At 42.4% G+C, this 17359-nt stretch overlaps 2 protein-coding genes across 5 annotated transcripts in view; one reads left to right on the forward strand and one right to left on the reverse strand.

Moving 5' to 3' along the window:
• atrip (ATR interacting protein) overlaps positions 1–17359 on the forward strand; it is a 486763-nt gene that overhangs the window by 168253 nt on the left and 301151 nt on the right. The window lies entirely within an intron of this gene.
• arhgef10la (Rho guanine nucleotide exchange factor (GEF) 10-like a) overlaps positions 1–17359 on the reverse strand; it is a 144482-nt gene that overhangs the window by 97656 nt on the left and 29467 nt on the right. For 2 of the 4 annotated variants that reach the window (XM_061041224.1, XM_061041225.1), the window contains exons 5-12: positions 16601–16684; positions 16374–16501; positions 15028–15123; positions 12421–12529; positions 11241–11341; positions 9260–9337; positions 7774–7953; positions 5434–5550 (exon numbers count right to left, since the gene is read on the reverse strand). In XM_061041224.1, the coding sequence (XP_060897207.1) occupies positions 5434–5550; positions 7774–7953; positions 9260–9337; positions 11241–11341; positions 12421–12529; positions 15028–15123; positions 16374–16501; positions 16601–16684 (893 nt within the window). Of the gene's footprint in view, positions 1–5433; positions 5551–7773; positions 7954–9259; positions 9338–11240; positions 11342–12420; positions 12530–12706; positions 14640–15027; positions 15124–16373; positions 16502–16600; positions 16685–17359 lie in introns of those variants that run through there. The other 2 variants (XM_061041226.1, XM_061041227.1) reach the window with 2 other exon arrangements.

Here is a 17359-nt window from a genome sequence, read left to right on the forward strand (position 1 = left end):
TCTGGCATTTTTATTATATTTCATATATTTCCTGTCAACTCTGTTTGCCAAAGATTTTTAGGACAAATATGTTGTGTTGAAAGTTGAAACTTTCAAGTTGTTGTGAAATCCGCCTGCATGACTTCAGGAGAAGCTCAATGTCAGACAAAATCCTCCACGTTTGCTCAGCTGCACTTCCATTTCCTGACGACTCGAGAACATTAGAGCACTTTACTTCCTCATTGTGCTTCAACGGGATGGTATATTTTTTTTATGGATTTCCTACAGATGTTCTCTTGCTGCTCTGCCGAAACTCTCTCTTGGTCGTTTACCTCTGGTAGTCTCTCTATCAGGCGGTTAGCGAGTTGACTCGGTTAGTGAATAAGCTTTGGACTCCCAAACGGAGGGGGTTCGGAGGACACCCATAGCGGAGCAGCCAGTCTCTACACTGTTTTCTTCTGCATGTGGTTAAAACTTGAATGGTAAAAAGAGATCTATTATGCTGACCCATATTTAAATACATATATTTTATGGGGGGGTTAGGGCTTAAAGAGACAGCAGTTGAAATGAAGCGTTTCAGGCAAAGGCAGAATTTAGGGATTTTACTGATGCCAGTAATAGATAAATAAGGAGGTTTTAGAACTACATCGTATGGCAACGCTATACTTAGCAGGTGTCTGGACTGACATCATTAATGGTGAAAGTGATAGATCTCATTTAAAGAGGACATATTATAACCCGTCTCCACCTTTTCAAACAGTCCCCTGTGGTCGTAATGAAACATCTGTGCTGTGCTTTGGTCAAAATATAACATGAATCAAACACCAGAGGAGGTTTGTGACCCTGAATAAACCAGCTCTCTCAGAGCGCTCCGTTTTGGTGTGTGTGTCTCTTTAAATGCAATGAGCCCCCCCTGAGTTTTCCCGGTAGACATCACTCCTCTATAGAGAGAATAAAAATGGCAGACCTACGCAAAAGTTTGGCTCTAGACTGGGGTTGGAGTTCATGGGTGGAGATACCAGGGGAGGGGAGGGGATTTTTATCATCAGAATCCCACTGTGACATCACAAGGAGAGCACATTTGAAACAGAGCATTTTTATGTGTTGTAAGACTTGTGCAGACCACAAACAAAGGACTGGATGGGTTTATTTCATATTTTGTGTGTCAGTAGACACTCAGGTTACCCAAAGATATGTTCAAAAACACTGTAGAAGTGGATTTTTCATATTATGTTCCCTTTAAAGTAGTTTGGCATATGCATATGTAATACAATATACTACTTCCAGGAATACAAGCTTTTATGAAACATTTATCTATCTGCAACTTGATGAGATCAGGCTCTTGCACCCTTGGTTGAAACAAAATCACAAGACAGGCACAGCTGAAGAAACCTTCAGCACCGACAACTCGTGTTTTTTTCAAAGAAAAACCCACGCACATCTTTTTGCTATGATGAAGAGACAGAGTCGATTGAAAACACAAGTATTAATCACACTTAAACTGGAGTTGGCTGGCTCTAGCAACAAAAAGCTTAACTGGGAATCTGAGGTGAGCAGCCTTCTGTACTAACAACCTCACGTGGGGCAGCACACACACACAAAAAAAGGCCAGCACAGGGCAGAGTGTTGGTTTTCCTTAACCACAGGTGAGTCGCCTCATTGCCGCGTGTTTCTCCTCAGTAACTGAATAAAAGTGGTTTCCTAGCAGCGTTGGAGGAGATTAGACCTGACTGTCTGAGCAAGCAGCTGAGAATGTGAGAGCGCCGCTCTGCAGAGGAGAGTGGTCAAGCTTTAAGATCACATTAGTGGGCCCCCGAATCTGTGTGAAATAGAGCTGGCAGTGATTTCATTAATTTTTTTAGAAAAAAAGAAAAAAGGAGCAGATTTGTTAGTTTCCATTTAGGAATATTCACAAAGACATGTAACCAACCCTCACTCTAAAGAAGGCGAGAGACACGACTATGGTTGTGTCTAACGGGAACATAATACTTTATTTTGCAATATTTCGGACATTGTCACTAAGCAACAGTGTGACAAAATACTTAGCATTAAACCACATTCTGCGACAGATGAACTTCTTTTTTTGGTTAATTCTGGTTAAAACACCTTATATCTACTTTTCATGTCAAGAAAAAGGGGTCTGCAATTGAGTTCCCCTCCTTGTTTTTCCACTTCATGACAACACGTCATGTGATATGATACAATATGATGTTTGAACACAACTCTTTAACAGCCCTATTGGTTTTAATGAGAACCTTATGGTACACACTGACTGTGAGAATAAACACCCGGTTATCACTTTTAATGTAGTTTTGATATGAAAACCAAAAGCTCTGTGGCCCTGAATGTCAAAATAACAAAACTTCAGGGAAATACACAAACAAAAACCTCATTTCAGCCTCCTGCCATCGGGGAGACAGTACCGCAGCCTGCGGGCCGGCTCCACCAGACTGGGAAACAGCTTCTTCCACCAAGCTGTCAGGAAGCTTAACTCTCTCCCCTCTCTTCCTTCCCTCCCCTCTGCCCCCACGAACACTGGACGTTGAAACCCCCTCCCGCTTGCCACCAAGAACTCTGGACTAATAACTCTGAAGCTAACATCTCAAAAGTACAATCAGTTTACTGCACATTGCACATATTGCACAAGTTTACTTTTTCTTAAAATTGTATTTTATTTATTTTATTTACCATTTTTCACAATTTAGAATTTATTACTGTAAATACTATTTGTCTTATTTTTACCTCATTTTATTTTATCTAGTTTCCTTATCTTTTTACCTTATTTTGGTTGTATTGCACTGCGGAATGGAGACAAACGCAATTTCGATTCCACTGTATGTCTGGCATATTTTGAAATTGACAATAAAGTTGACTTTGACTTTGACTTTGATTTCAGACAACAGCAAAAAGGTAGCAGAAAAATTCCTGCTGTTCTGCTGTGGTCCTCCAAACACTAAGGGGCGCTGTTGCAAAAGGTTGGAACTGCAACCAACCGTTTATTCCAACATCATCTGTAGATTATTTGTTGAATTTGTTTGTTGTTGTGTTTTCTGTAAAGTCATTTTTTTGCAATGGCTTCCTGTGTGTTTTGTGAGGAGCGTTTTGTGGAAAGATTTAATTTAGTTGAATGTTTTTTTGTGAATCCTTGTTGTGTTCTGTGAAATGTTGGTGTGCGCTGACCTTCAGTGCCTCCATAAAAATGTCTTCAGACTGCAAACAAACATTAAATTTAATCTTCTTGATCCTTTTAAAACTGTCATTGCATGCTTATGGTCCAATGCGTGCCGTAAACTACCCTCACAATATTTTTTTAAAAACTTGGAAGCCATGATGACGTCTGTCATTAATTCAGAGCCGTTTTCTCCATTCTATGTAGCGCGTTGGATATTTGCTGAGTCTTCTCATGACCAGTGAGAGCTGCAACAGGCAGATAAAGAGGAATGTTTCAGCGGAGAGGAAGGGACACATGTTATCTGGGGTAAATGCGGGGCTGTCAGCCGTGTGGTCTGCTTCTGTAAATCAGCGGTACAGCTCAATGATGGAGGTCAAACTCATGCATGAATGCCGGACACACAGGGAAGTGTTACACTCGACACATTTAAATCATCTCCTGGCACCAGCCACGTAACTTGGCTCTATTTTCCGTGTTAATAATCCCTAATTTAAAGCTCTCACATTAAATAAACAGAATAATTAATTCATTATCTGGTTGTGGAAAGTCGTGCAATTTCCTATTTTTGTCCAACAGCTTGTTTTCCAGTTGACATAATTGGCATTCATTCATTTGAAGATTTGTCCATGTTTCATTATAAAACTCATGGGAGCTTGTAAGATATAATAAAAAGATGTCGAGAGCAGAGAGAAGCATACAAATGTGATTACCACATGAATAAAAGGACGTATTCATTGCCTGGACATTTGTTCACAACCTTGGACATTTCCAGGGTTACAACTAGCACCGTTTGTGACACAGTGCCTCAGACACCCGGTGACGACTGCACACTGTTCACAAAACCAGGACTCACACCGTCCAAGGACCCAAAGAGCCGACTTTGATTTGTGAATATCCTTATTTCTCACTGAGTACTTTGTTTGTCTCTATTAGGGATGTGTGGGATGACCCAACTTGACAATTGGCCTGTGTCCACCGCCTCATGACTTCAGTTTCAGAGCGCTTCTCACCGGCGTTCTTTGTTGCTTGGTCATGAAATGTAACTTCTACTTCCTGCAACAGTGACAGGTTGGACTTAATAGCTCTGTGTGTTTCATATTTTCCTTTATTCAAGGAAATATCACCAAGAAAATAATTGAAATGAATCATATCCTGGCATTGGCAACTTCTCTATACCTGGACTCTTTACCCTCTAAAAGACGAGTCAGATTAGTTTCTCCTCTGCCATCGCTGTCGACAGAGCCTCTTCTTGATTTTGATTGGTCAATGAGGGAGAGGGGACATTGGCAAGTGCGGCGCTGTTCCAAAATTGAACTATTTTCAACTACGAGGACAGCTGGCACTTTGGGAGTTTTTAAGTGCTCTGGACACCGAGTGCTGAAAATGGTGAAATGCATTGTTTTTGCATTGAAAATGGTGAAAAAAAATATATATTAAGATATCACCCTCGTTAGTGGGCACCAGTACTAGGCGGTTAAACAAATTATGAATATTTCGATCAATTAAGACCTACAATGTCAGTCAAATATTGTGTCTAAGTTATAACAAAGTCACCCTCCACTAGTTGGGATTATAGATCCTGTTCATTGGCTCTCCCAGCTTTACTACCTAGATGTAAACTTGCACAGTAGAAAGATGGCATCTCGTAGCACAGTTTGGCAGTCATTTCATATGGAAAATGGAGATAAAGTTGTATGTAGGCTGTGTCAGTTTAAACTGGCATATAACCACTCGATCAGGGTGTGAATGTGTAGGTGTGACCTGCGGTGTAAAAGCGCTTTAAGTGGTCAGAAAAGCTATACAAGCTCAAGTCCATTTACCATTTACACATTAACATGCCAGTCAGAGCATCTTTACAACACAAGGCTCTCTGCTTTTGTCCTAAAGTGCCACAAACAATTCCTAACAGCTGCTTTACCATCCTACATTAATGTGAATATTTTCTTCTCCCAGCAGCCTCTGGATAAGGCTTCAGACTGTCATGTTATAACCACCCACCTGCATGGTGGACCAAAGACTGGTGGACCTCATGATAAATGGACTTGTACAGCACTTTTCTAGTATTCTGACTACTCAAAGCACTACTCCAATATTTGTTCTATTTTAATTTCTCACTATGGAAACTTGAGAACCGGTTTTATTGAAGCCATCTGCTTTGGGCATCAGCTGAACAAAACAAACACACAGAAGAGCTTAGACTCAACCAGGATAGTTTAATTTAATAATTACAAATGGAAAGACAGACAGACAGAAAAAAAACAAGTTAAAGATCTGGAGCTCACCTTTAAGAACTCCAGGAAAGCTGGTTTGGACATGCACGCCTTTTTGATGAGAGCCATGGCGTTGGTGAAGTTGTTCACATACTCGCTGTAAACATCCAGCACCATAGACTTTGAAAACTATGGAGACAAGAAAAAAAGTATCATCATCTGAATTCATAAAAACAGCCCTAAAATAAGAGGTGAGTGCTTTGCATTTTTTTTTGTGTGTGGTTTTTACACCATCTATAAACACAGACACGTAATTTCATCAGACATTTTGAAAGTCTGGCTAGGGGGGGAGACCTGAAGGTAATTTCAATGTATAGAGGGGGCTGGAAGATGGACATTTAAGTATAGTGCTTTAAAAAAAAAAAATTTGATTTGTTTACCATCCTGGTTACTGCAACAACCTTCACGAGCCATTTAAGGGGTTGGCCAAAGAGGAATGAGGTGATGGAGTGTGAGAGAGAGGGGGTGTGTGTGTGTTTGTTGTGCGATTTTAACATTCATTCTCTCTCCTCAATTAAATTCACACCAGGCAGCTGATGGAGGCAGTTTGAGGAGTGGTGGGAAATTATCAGACAGCATGAAGGCGTTATCCCGCTTTGCTTAGACTCTTCTTCTGGATCATGAATTTCAGATATCACTACAAACTGTAGGGGAACGGTTCAGTCTTTCACACACACACACACATTCATGCATGGATTGCACATCATCTCGAGCATGGATGCTTTGACTTTGTTCACACTGAAAGCCTTAAATGCTCAATCAGGATTTTTTTTTTTTGCTCATATCTGGCTTTTTTTTTGTTTGGCTGTTCACAATTCTTTTCCAAAGTGGCCTGCAGCAGATTTCTGTGTTGACTGCTCAAAAACCTGAACCGACCCAAGAGTGCAAAAAGAGTGTTCGGCCATTTCTTTTGATATGCTTTCAAAACGCAGGTCGGCTACAACACGACCCGTCATGTTTCACTTGCATAGAAGTGTCATCCACAAATACTCTTTAGAGGTCTCACGCCTCACTGTCCCTCCACTGACTCACAGCTGTCTTCCATGTTTGTTTTCAACGAGTACATGTGACTCACACCTCCTCCTGTCCTGCCAGCACAGAACTGTGCTGACGAGAACTCAAAGTTTAACGCTCTCTAACCTGGTTGTTTGGATTGAGATCAAAAGATGCACACACACAAAAAAAAAGGTGCAAACGACCTGTATCTGATTTAGGACCACATATGAAAGTGAGCAAAATCTGATTTGAAAACATCAGATTCCGTGTCACTGGAATCGTTGGGGTTTTTTGGGGGGGGTATTAGCCAATACTCTCGTCTAGGTATTGCAAGCAGTAAATGAAAAACTGAATCTCTATTTTGGATTTTTTTCTCTGCATAACCACAGCTTGACGGGGGTTCATAACAAAGAGAACTAGCTTTAAAACCTTTACAAATCGGGAGTAACATTTCAGTTATTTGACCTTTATTTACAACAAAACCGACAGCCCCGGTGGACAACCAGTCCAACCCGCTAAGCTACAAACCCACAGTACTCAAACAGTGCCACGTGAACAAGGTCCAGGTCAACGAGGGAAACACAGTCCCAGCACTTTCCCTGACAGTAAGGTCTGAGGATATCAATGGAACAGCGCTATAATGGCCGGCAGAGGAGGAGCGGGTCGAATCGGTCCCTCTAATAGGCAAATAATGAGCAGACCTTATGGACGAGCACACTGCACCGGGGACTTGCAACAGAAAACGCACACAAAACACTATTATTCCAGTGCCAAAGTTTGTAAACACACATCTCGGAGATGATCGTGGGCAGAGGAGATATTCATCACGACTGTAATTGATTCTCTGTTTGGGGTAAACTATCCATGTTTGTTCAATCTTAAAAAGCTGTATCTCATTATAATTCTGCCGGCTGAGATTGGGATGTAAAGTTGGGAGGGAAATGCAGAGGGAAAAAAATGATTATGTTTAACCAGAATGCAATTCTTTGATTGCATTTTAGACAGAAACACACAAGGAATACATACAAACACACACACACACACACACACAGGGGTGCTGGATAGCCTAGCGGTTATGTCGTGCGCTATAGTATCATATGTGAGAAATAGAAATGCAAACAGGAGGCTTATTAGCGACTGGAGGCTTATTTGTGTGTGTTTGTACGTGTGTGTGTGTGTGTGTGTGTGTGTGTGTGTGTGTGTGTGTGTGTGTGTGTTTTTCAAAGATATATTTTGGTCCATTTTTTCCTTTATTGAGTTGGACAGCTGAAGAGAGACAGGAAATGTTGCAAAGGGCAGAGTTGGAATTTGAACCCACTGCAGCTGCAACGAGGACTCAAACACACACACACTAACCGAGGCAACAAACAGGTCTCCGATTTTCTCACAGCTGTCCCATTCTGCCACACGTGAAGCCAGGGCGATCTGGAACATGGAGTGGCACTGTGTGATCTCCCTGATGCGGTAAAATATGGGCCGAATCTTCCTCGGACTCAGGATGCGTGGATCGGCTTCCATCAGTGGTCTGTGGTATTCCTGGAGAGATTGTGAGAGAAAATCTTTTATTCATGTTGATAATGTGCTTTATATGTGTCTGTGTGTGTGTGTGTGTGTGTGGGGATGGGTGCTTAAGATGAATCAGCAGACCACCTTTCATAAGCTTCTCTTCTTTTCAGCCGCATAAAAAAAGACGATAAAGGCGCTCAGAGACAAATATCCTTTGAATTGAGGAAAATTAGGAAATGAAGCCTGGAAACGCATCAAACTGAAGGATTCACCCATTAAAAAAAAAAAGGCATGAGCTGCCAGCAAACATGCTCAGAACTCAAGGTGACTTGTAATCATAAAAGCTATAATAATAATGACAAAGAAGAAGAAAAAAAAAAACACACACACAGCTCCCAGCAGAGCTGCAGATGCGTCGCGGTGAAAGAGGCATTGATTGATTCTTCAGTCAGAAACTCATGTGGATATTAGCAAAGCCTACAGAAACGAGTTGAAGGGCTCTTTGTGGACAGTATCCTTTGTGGAAACAAGTAAACATGACTTCTTTTGAACACAAACATGTTGAAGGGTGGATAAATATAGTGTTTGCGCCGAATACAGAGCATGAAAAACACCATTTAACTCCATTCATTAATCCAAGTGAGCAGCAGTGTTGGTTTTTTTTTTTTAATTGTTTTTTGTCGATGTTGTGCAGGTCTTATCTTTGCAAATGATCCATCAACAGAAGCCGCACAGGCAGCACAAAATGAACAATAGTGCAGTCTGTTATTTCAGCAATAATGAAAGAAAGAAGCGTCGACATCTGTTCATGTCATCTGTCTAAAGACTCCACTTTAAGCACGTGGCTGCGGACTCTTTGAATAACAAGAGAAATATCAAAAGGCCTAAACCTGTGCCTGAGTATCACACGCAAATCATGTCACCCGACAACAAAGGTAGCGCATTACATCTTGACGGAGGCAGATTTTTGCGAGCGAATAAGGCCGCCATTGATTGCAAGTGATTCGGTGCTTCTCTTATTTTTGTTCTGCGATGAGGAGATAACGAGTCTCCTTTTTGCCACTGGAAAGGGAGATTAAAGAGGAGAGGTTACACCCCCATCCTGTGCACACCTGACAGCATCTCTCTCTCTCTCTCTCTCTCTCTCTCTCTCTCTCTCTCTCTCTCTCTCTGCATCAGCACTGAGGATGGCTGTTTTATCAGGATTATTTATGCTGAGACACCTCGGTAATGTGATGGATATCGCCGCTTCTCTTTGCACCGTCATTCATAACAGCTCAAATGGAGGAGATATTGCATGTGGCAGAGGAGGACAAGAGGGACCAAACCAACTCACCTGCATGATTCTCCTCAGGGACTCCAGGTAGCTCCGCTCGCTCTGAATGATGGAGCCGAGGATATGGCGCCTGACAACCTGCGGCAGACAACAGACCAGTCAGGGAAATGTAGCGCTAAGAGGAGATGATGGGGCTGCGGTGTGCGGTATATGCTTTCAGTTAAGCATGCGGCAGGTTGATGGATTGCCCTGTAATCATGCGTTTGTCACAGGAGGAAAAAAAAGACTCAAAGAGGAGTCAGGATGTTTGAAACGAGGCCTCAATCTGAGGAGTGAATCAGTGGATGCATGACGTGAAAACTGCTTTTTCCTGCTGTTCTGTTCTGTTCTGTTCTGTTTTTTTGTTTTTTTTTCAAACAGGATACAGAGAATACAGAGTACAGAGAGATGTAAAATACTGAAATAACAAATGGACATATTTAACATGACAGCCTGAAGCCTTATCCAGAGGCTGCTGGGAGAAGAAAATGTTCACATTAATGTAGGATGGTAAAGCAGCTGTTAGGAATTTTTTATCTTGTGGCACTTTAGGACAAAAGCAGAGCGCCTTGCGTTGTAAAGAAGCTCTGACTGGCATGTTAATGTGTAAATGGTAAATGGACTTGAGCTTGTATAGCTTTTCTGGCCACTTAAAGCGCTTTTACACCGCAGGTCACACCCCCATACATTCACACCCTGATGGTAGAGACTGCTATTAGAGTGACAATCAGTATCAGCTAATCCCATTCATACACATTCATACGCCGCAGGCGAAGCTGCAGGAGCAACTTGGGGTTAAGTTTCTTGCCCAGGAATCATCGGACATGTAGCTGCAGGAGCTGGGGATCAAACCTTCGACCTTCTGGTTGAGAGAAGGCCGACTCCACCACTGAGCCACAGCTGACCCTGATTGTGAGCGACAAGCTCATATTTCATTCCCAAGCAACTCGTGTTTCATGACATAATATGCCACTGACTCAATATTATTAGTCGTGTTTGTTGGTGTTCATTTTCTTGGGTAGGAAGTGAAAGAAAAAATGTGTTCTTTTAAAAAATACTTGAGATCTTTTCAAGACATATCTGTTTGCAGGATGCATTGCAATGAAGGACTGTATCTATTTGTGGCTATGACCGATTAATCACTGTGAAGTAATTAGAGTAGAGCTGCAATGATTTATAGATTATTGTTTAAAACAAAGTCAGTGACCAGCTAGTTTGAGAGCAGATAATTATCATATTATTTATTAAAGTATAAATGTCAGAACTGGATGGTTGCAGCCTCTCACATGTGACTATTTTACTGCTTCTCTTTGACATTTATAATTATAAATATAAAATCTTTGGGGTTTTTTTTAACTGGTACTGAGACAAAGAGAGCAAACTGCAGCTGTGACTGCAGCCTCTGAAAAGTTCTGATGAGATTTTTTCATTAATATACATAGAGATTAATCTGTTGATCAAAAAATGTAGTTGGCACACAATTTAATATTAGAAATGATCTAAGTAGCAGCCAAAGCAAAACGGCCACATTTTTCTTCTTGCAAGGCCCCTAGTTAAATATTCCATGTGAAGTCGGTTCTGAGCCGATCTGTAAACTCAACAGGAAACATTCAGAAAATTCATCATGAGCGAACAGGCGGGAGAGATGACGTATAAATCACGTGATCAGTCCACGAACGGTGTGATTTCCCTTCACATAATCAAGCTGCTTCACATTTGTTTGTGCTAGTCAGTATGCTCTTTTCCACTTGTTTGTTGTTACTGTGAAAATGTCCAGTTACACATAGCACTGAGATAAAAAAAAAATTGGTTGTTTAAATGTTGAAGTGCCATCATGGATTTCTGCAACAACGTTTTTTTGTCAAAGAGCTGTATCTCAAGGCTTCAGGGAACAGTTTATGTTCACATAAGTAATAGAAGTGCAGCACTTTTCTTCATATGCAAGCTACATTTATCGAAAATGAAATTTGAAAAAAAAAAAAAAAGAAGCTGTCAGCTGCACCTGGTGGTTGGTCAGCCCCTCCGGCATGGGGCTCAGCTGTGGGGGCGGATGCTTCTCTTCTGACACAGCCACATCCAGGTACCCGGCATCGTCCTCCTCTTCTGCGCTCGTTCAGAAACGAAGGAGAGGAGAAAAAAAAAAAGATGCAGAGAGGTTGAAAAAGAGAGAAAGTGTACGTGTTAGACAGAATGAGACAAAGAGGGAACAACAGAGAGGCAGCCTTCAGATCTCACTGCAGCTGGAGACACACTGCGACACGCTAAGCATATTACCTCTTAAAATATAAAGAGGCTTCTATACTGTTCGGAAAAAAAGAGACAAGAAGAGAGAGAGAGAGAGAGACAGAAGCAGAGGCCTTCAGAAAGACAAACTTTCAAAACAACACTGTATCTCTGCAGGAGTAGAGGAGGCGCACAGACGTGTGTCTGCCAAAACTCGATTCTAACACGTCCTCATCTCTGCACTGGCACAAAGATATTTAACAGTCCCTAAACACACACACACACAAAAAAACATCCCTACTTCATCTGTTACCATAATGATACTAGAGGCTTCCATCGTTCCAATTAAAGACGTTGGAATGATAACAGAGGATTGGTGGAAAAGAAATACAATGGCATGAAGATTTCACTCGATCAACACCTAAAAATAGCAGCACTGGCCTCTTTACCTCTTTGTGATGGCTCGGAGATTTGTCGGAGGCATTGGTTTGGTATCTATGGTTTACAGAGCGGCCGTATTCTCACATTAATGGATGCTAATCTCGCTCTATTGTCGGGCACGGCTTTCTATAACATAACCTATATCACACACAGCATGAGACGTTTCATCCTTCCTCTTTCTCACACAGCCACAAAACGAGCCGAGCCGAGAGAGACTTTCTGTTTTATTTATAGTGAAATCAGTGAGATCTTTCTTTTGCACCATGCTTTCATTTCCTCCCCCCCCCCCGAAGGGACTTTGTTTAAAGAGAAGTCAGACTTTCTTACAGCTCCGTCTTCAACACATGTCTGTGGCTTGGCTAGCTTGATTCAGAAGAAAGCTGCGTATAGCTCAAGGAGTCAACTGTGAGGAGTTTCACAAGCCAGACTTCACAGTAAATCATCAGGACTAAAAATAGAAAGACTTTCATCCATGGTGACCAACGATTTCGACAAGTTTTCAGACTGCCCTGCATTACCCGGTTGGTCTTTTTTCTGCAGGAAGTTAACTTTCCGCATGACGGCTATTTTGGTCTTCTCGAGCCCATCCTTCGTCCCGCTTCTCGCCGCCTTCATGAGCTGCTGGACCTGGTTGGAAGGAGCACACAGAAACAACGAGGGAGCGTTAGAGCACGAGGAAAGTGTCTGATAACCTAAACGCATCTCCTCCAGAGAGAGAGAGAGAGAGAGAGAGAGAGAGAGAGAGAAGAGAGAGAGAGATGATGGGGTGGGAGTGACGCTCGGTGGGCTCATCATGAATCTCACCATCTGCGACTCCCTGCGGGTCCCTGTACAGCCTCTAATCAGAGTCTGTGAGCATATCATGGGGAGATTACGGTGACGGCTGGAGCTCCACATCTGAGTAACAGAGCTCAGTGCGGGAGAATTCAGTTGACCACAAACTCCACCCTGAGCATCACAGAGGCCCTGCAACCAGACTCCACGGGGCCCAGAATACACCCAGGGTGGCAGTATTTTTAAATGATGCTACTTCAGGAAAGTAGGTCATTAATTGGGGGCAGGCTGCGCTGGTGTTTATGGAAGTAAATATGCAGAATATTACTTAATAATTCATGTGTCCCATGAATGCGTCATGATATTAAACCAAGCAGGAGAGAGAGAGAGAGAGAGAGAGAGAGCGAGAGAGACTGACAGAGCGTCTCAAAGCAAAGTCACAGTCCAAAGGAAAGCTGGGGGAAAGATGGTGCAGGGAGTCGGTGAAGGCTTTGAGTCAGCTGAGGATGTAACACAGCTTATCCCTGTCATGGTTTGAGCTACGTTCATGATTTCTTCATTCATGTATTCAGTTTTTAGGGTTAATATGGTGATCTAACTCGGCTGTCATTTCAGACTCAGCCACTCCCGTCTGTCTGTCTGTCTGTCTGTCTGTCTGTCTTGTCTCTCTGCCGGTAGAGGGTCCTCACCTCCTCACCGATTCCCTTCACACACCTGGTCCACATTGCCTCTACCAACGCCCCCCCCCCCCCTTCCAGATTGTCTATGTGCGTAGCTTTAGCTTTCTAGTGTTTCATCGTCTGTTTCTCCATGTAGTGTTTGGCCTAGGCTGTACTCTGGACCTGCCGAGGCCTCACCCCTTTAACTCCGTTTGCCCGTCTAGTCATGTATCCTTGAATCTATTTTTGTGAGTAAATACTTTGTTGATCATGCGCTTGGGTTTATTTTACCATTGAACTGTGACATACAGTACAGCTTCTGGTGATCATCAATCCCGTATTGCAGAGTGGTTTTTAGCTCTGTGAAGAAATACTCTTATATGAAGGCCAATTGTTGCATGTTGCAAAAACGGCTTTTCTTCGACGTTCTAATGCTTTGCACAGCATCTAAACCAAACTGAAGGAGGAGGGGGAAACGTTGCTGCTATGTGTTTGTGTTATTTATGGGAACGCTGCTAATGTGTCTGAGTGCCACTGAAGATGAGACAGCTTGAGCCGTTTTTAGACTCAGTATAAACTTATGCATCATGCTGAAGTTGACCTCAAATCAGCTTCATTATTTCACAATGATCTGATTTTTAAACGTAAAGTCTGTCACCTATTTGAACAGCCAACCAGCTTGTATCATTACTAGTCGTACAAATATTGCGGAGTGGCTCCGTATGAATCCCAATTGTTAAGAATTCAAACAGAAAAGTTCATGGAAGTGGATGCATATTTCTAGAAACGGCTTTTCTTTGACATTTTAATGCACCTAAACCAAACTGAAGGTGGGGGGATGTTTGCTACTACAGTATGTGTTTGTGTTATTTATGGGCACCCTGCTAATGTGTCTGAGTGCCTGGAGTTGAGACAGCTTAAGCCTTTTTCAGACCCAGGTTGCATCAATATAGACTCTTTGAGACTGTTGCATCATGCTGAAGTTGACCTCAAATCACAAGCATCTGATTTTTAAATGTAAAGCCTGTCACCTGTTTGAACAGCCAATCAGCTTGTATTAAAGTCAGCCCAGCCCCTTTTTTTTACCGTTTTCATTAATGAGAGCTGCCGTACGTCTCCACCTCACCAACAACCACACCTCCATTATAGGGTGAAAACGAGCGCTTTAAAAGAACTGGAGGGTTCATGGAAAACATCAGGAGCAGCACAACCAAAGGCTGCTGCATGGCATTTTGAATTTCCAACAATTAAGTATTTAATGTGAACCTTGAAGTTTTATAACCTTTTTCTAAATGTTACAATGGTGATCATTGATCAAAAAAGACATGATGGAAATCTTTACCTGTATGAGCATTGGATTTGGGCTCAGACAGAAGATAGTATGGTTGTTTTTCCATTTGGTTGAAACATTTGTGAATTTGTGCTTTCATGCATAGGAGTTATTGTTTAAAACAAGATGGGATGTTTTGTTTTCATTCTATTTTAAATTATTTTGAATATTGTCTTCTGGAATTGTATTCATCCACGACATAATTAGACAGTTTCTGACAGAAGTGTGCTTCAATAACATACCAAATATTGATCAAAAACACTCAAATTTGGAAAGATTTGAACTGAATCTGAATAAAATTGTTGGGTGATATCAAAGAGAACCTCCATATTGCGATGTTCACTTGCTGCTCGGGGGTATACCTTGACGTCATAGTTGTGCTTGCCAGACAGCCTCTGGGCCAGATCACGTTTTGTCTTGGCACACCGATCCCTCAGACGACGCACTTCAGGGGAGAGCTACAGGTGTCGGACGGGGACAGGCGAGGCACGGGGGGGGTGGGGGGGGCAGGTCACATTTAGCCACAAAAAGAGCAGAGGGAGGAGATAAAAAGAAGGGAAGAGGAAATAAGAGGGGGGAAAAAAGGGAAAAACGGCGAAACAAGCCAAGCAACATTGGGAATTAATCACAAGCAAAGAGAGAGAGGGTTTGCGGTGTTTCTGTATGAGACTAATAGACACTGATTTATGGAGGGATGGGAGGACGGGTGCAGCCGGTTTAGGGGCAGATATTAAAGAAGTGAACTCTGCCGCAGCTCTCCCAGGCTGCTCGAATTAAGTAGAGAAGCGAACAAGAGGAGGACTTCAGGTACACTTGGTGGAAAGTTAATCGGGTGAGACTAATTAAAAACAATGTGTTTTTGATGAGGGCTGTGCTAAAAGTGTTGCCGGGCCCTAATAGCCAAGGTCTCTTCATTAATTGTCCGACCCGTGCAGCAGCCGAAGCCCTCCTCCTCCTGCTTAGCGTTCTGGGACAAGCGTGCCGAGAGAATTTTGGGGGATTTTTTTCTTCCACAGAACAATTCAGTTAATTACCTGAGCAACTCGTTTTGAGTCCTAATAAAACCAACACCTTACTCCCTTCGGTTTCTGCCTTTACTTAAAAGCTTTGATTTAACTCTGTATTTTTCTGGGATTACAATGAATTAAATCCTAATAAAAACATCTTTAGAATGTAAAAAAAGATAGATCTATACATTAATAATGATACAACTCTGCAAAACACTCCTCCATTAGTGTGACTCAAAAGTTTCCCAATATGCTTGCTCTGGTGCATGCACGTTAAAGTCCGGCGGAGCATAAAGGGAATGCAGCCCGGTGTGAATGTGCACACAGTGCCATCATGTGGAGGGAAGACACCGTGTAGCAGTGCTGCACAAAACTGATGAGCAGCATCCTTGGCAGAGAGGAGGCAGAGGAGATCTGAGGCTTTTCAAAACAGAAATGCCTCTTGTTTATTTTCCTCCCACAATCAAAGCAAAAAGCCTAGACAGGCTGTTATACAGTTTTCATGTTCTTTATAGTTTCCTTCCACTTGTAGACATAAATAAAGACCACTATGCTTGAAGTGCAGGGGATGAAATATTCCACTTAATTGTTTTTTAAGTGCTGGAAAGCGATGAGAGCATGTGGCCAGTCATTCCAAATATATCAGAGAGTCTGCTTTTGAACACGAGGCATGCATCGACTCATAAACCGCAGCACTATACCTTGCTCCGTGTTGGTTGTTTGGCCTCGTTATCAGACTGCTCGTCATAGCTCTCAAACTCGCTGGAGCTCCACCCGTTGTCTGCACCCGCAGGGCGGCTCTCTCTCTGGACGTCTTCGTAGATCAAATCTGCTCCGAACATGTAAAAAGATATTACCCATCAGAAGCTCCACATCATGTTTTTTTTTTGGTTTTTTTTATGTGAGTTAGTACACATCCATAACTCACCGTCGTCGGGAGAGAGGGGGTCCTCACTCGGAACGTCATCATAGATCACCTCCGAAGCCTCCGGCGTCTGTGGCTCGGCTTCAGCTGGCAAACAAAAGGAGCGGGCGACAGGGTAAACAAACTCTGTTTTCAAGTGGAATCAGAGTGGCTCCTGTCTTCTATCCTCTATCTCCCCTTTTTCTTTTTGATAGCTGCACCACCTGCTGATAAATCATCCTTTTGCATTTCTCCAACAAAGAAAAAAAAAAAAAACCCAAGCACAAACAGAAAGCTGCAAACACACACACATACACACAAACACACACCTTCAAACTACATCGCCTGAATCCTTTTGGCAACACAGAAAGATAAAAAGATAAAACGCTGGGTCTTCTCGCCTTCTGGAATTTACACAGCCCTCTGAATATTTACACACTTATCCTATCATTTGCATCTAAAGGTCTTCTTCCCCGTGGGGGGGGGGGGCCTGACATATGGCTTTGTGCATGTTTCTATAATGGGCTGGGACCATGTGACGCATCATGATTGTATCCAGCTTGTTTGAGCTGTTGACCCGTTCAGTCTCCACACTCGACGGGATTTGTCATTAAGTGCTTTCAAAGTGTTTCAGCCTAATTTAGCTCGGTGAGCCTTATTGATTCGGTTTTAAACTGTGATTTGTCTGCTACACGTTCTTTTTAAAGCCATGAACAGCATGCAATCGCTGTTTTCAATTAATCTGACTGGAGACGTGTAATCTGTCATGGATTATTTAAGCAG

The sequence above is a fragment of the Labrus mixtus genome, chromosome 7 (genome assembly GCF_963584025.1).
Source record: "Labrus mixtus chromosome 7, fLabMix1.1, whole genome shotgun sequence".
NCBI classification, from domain to species: domain Eukaryota; kingdom Metazoa; phylum Chordata; class Actinopteri; order Labriformes; family Labridae; genus Labrus; species Labrus mixtus.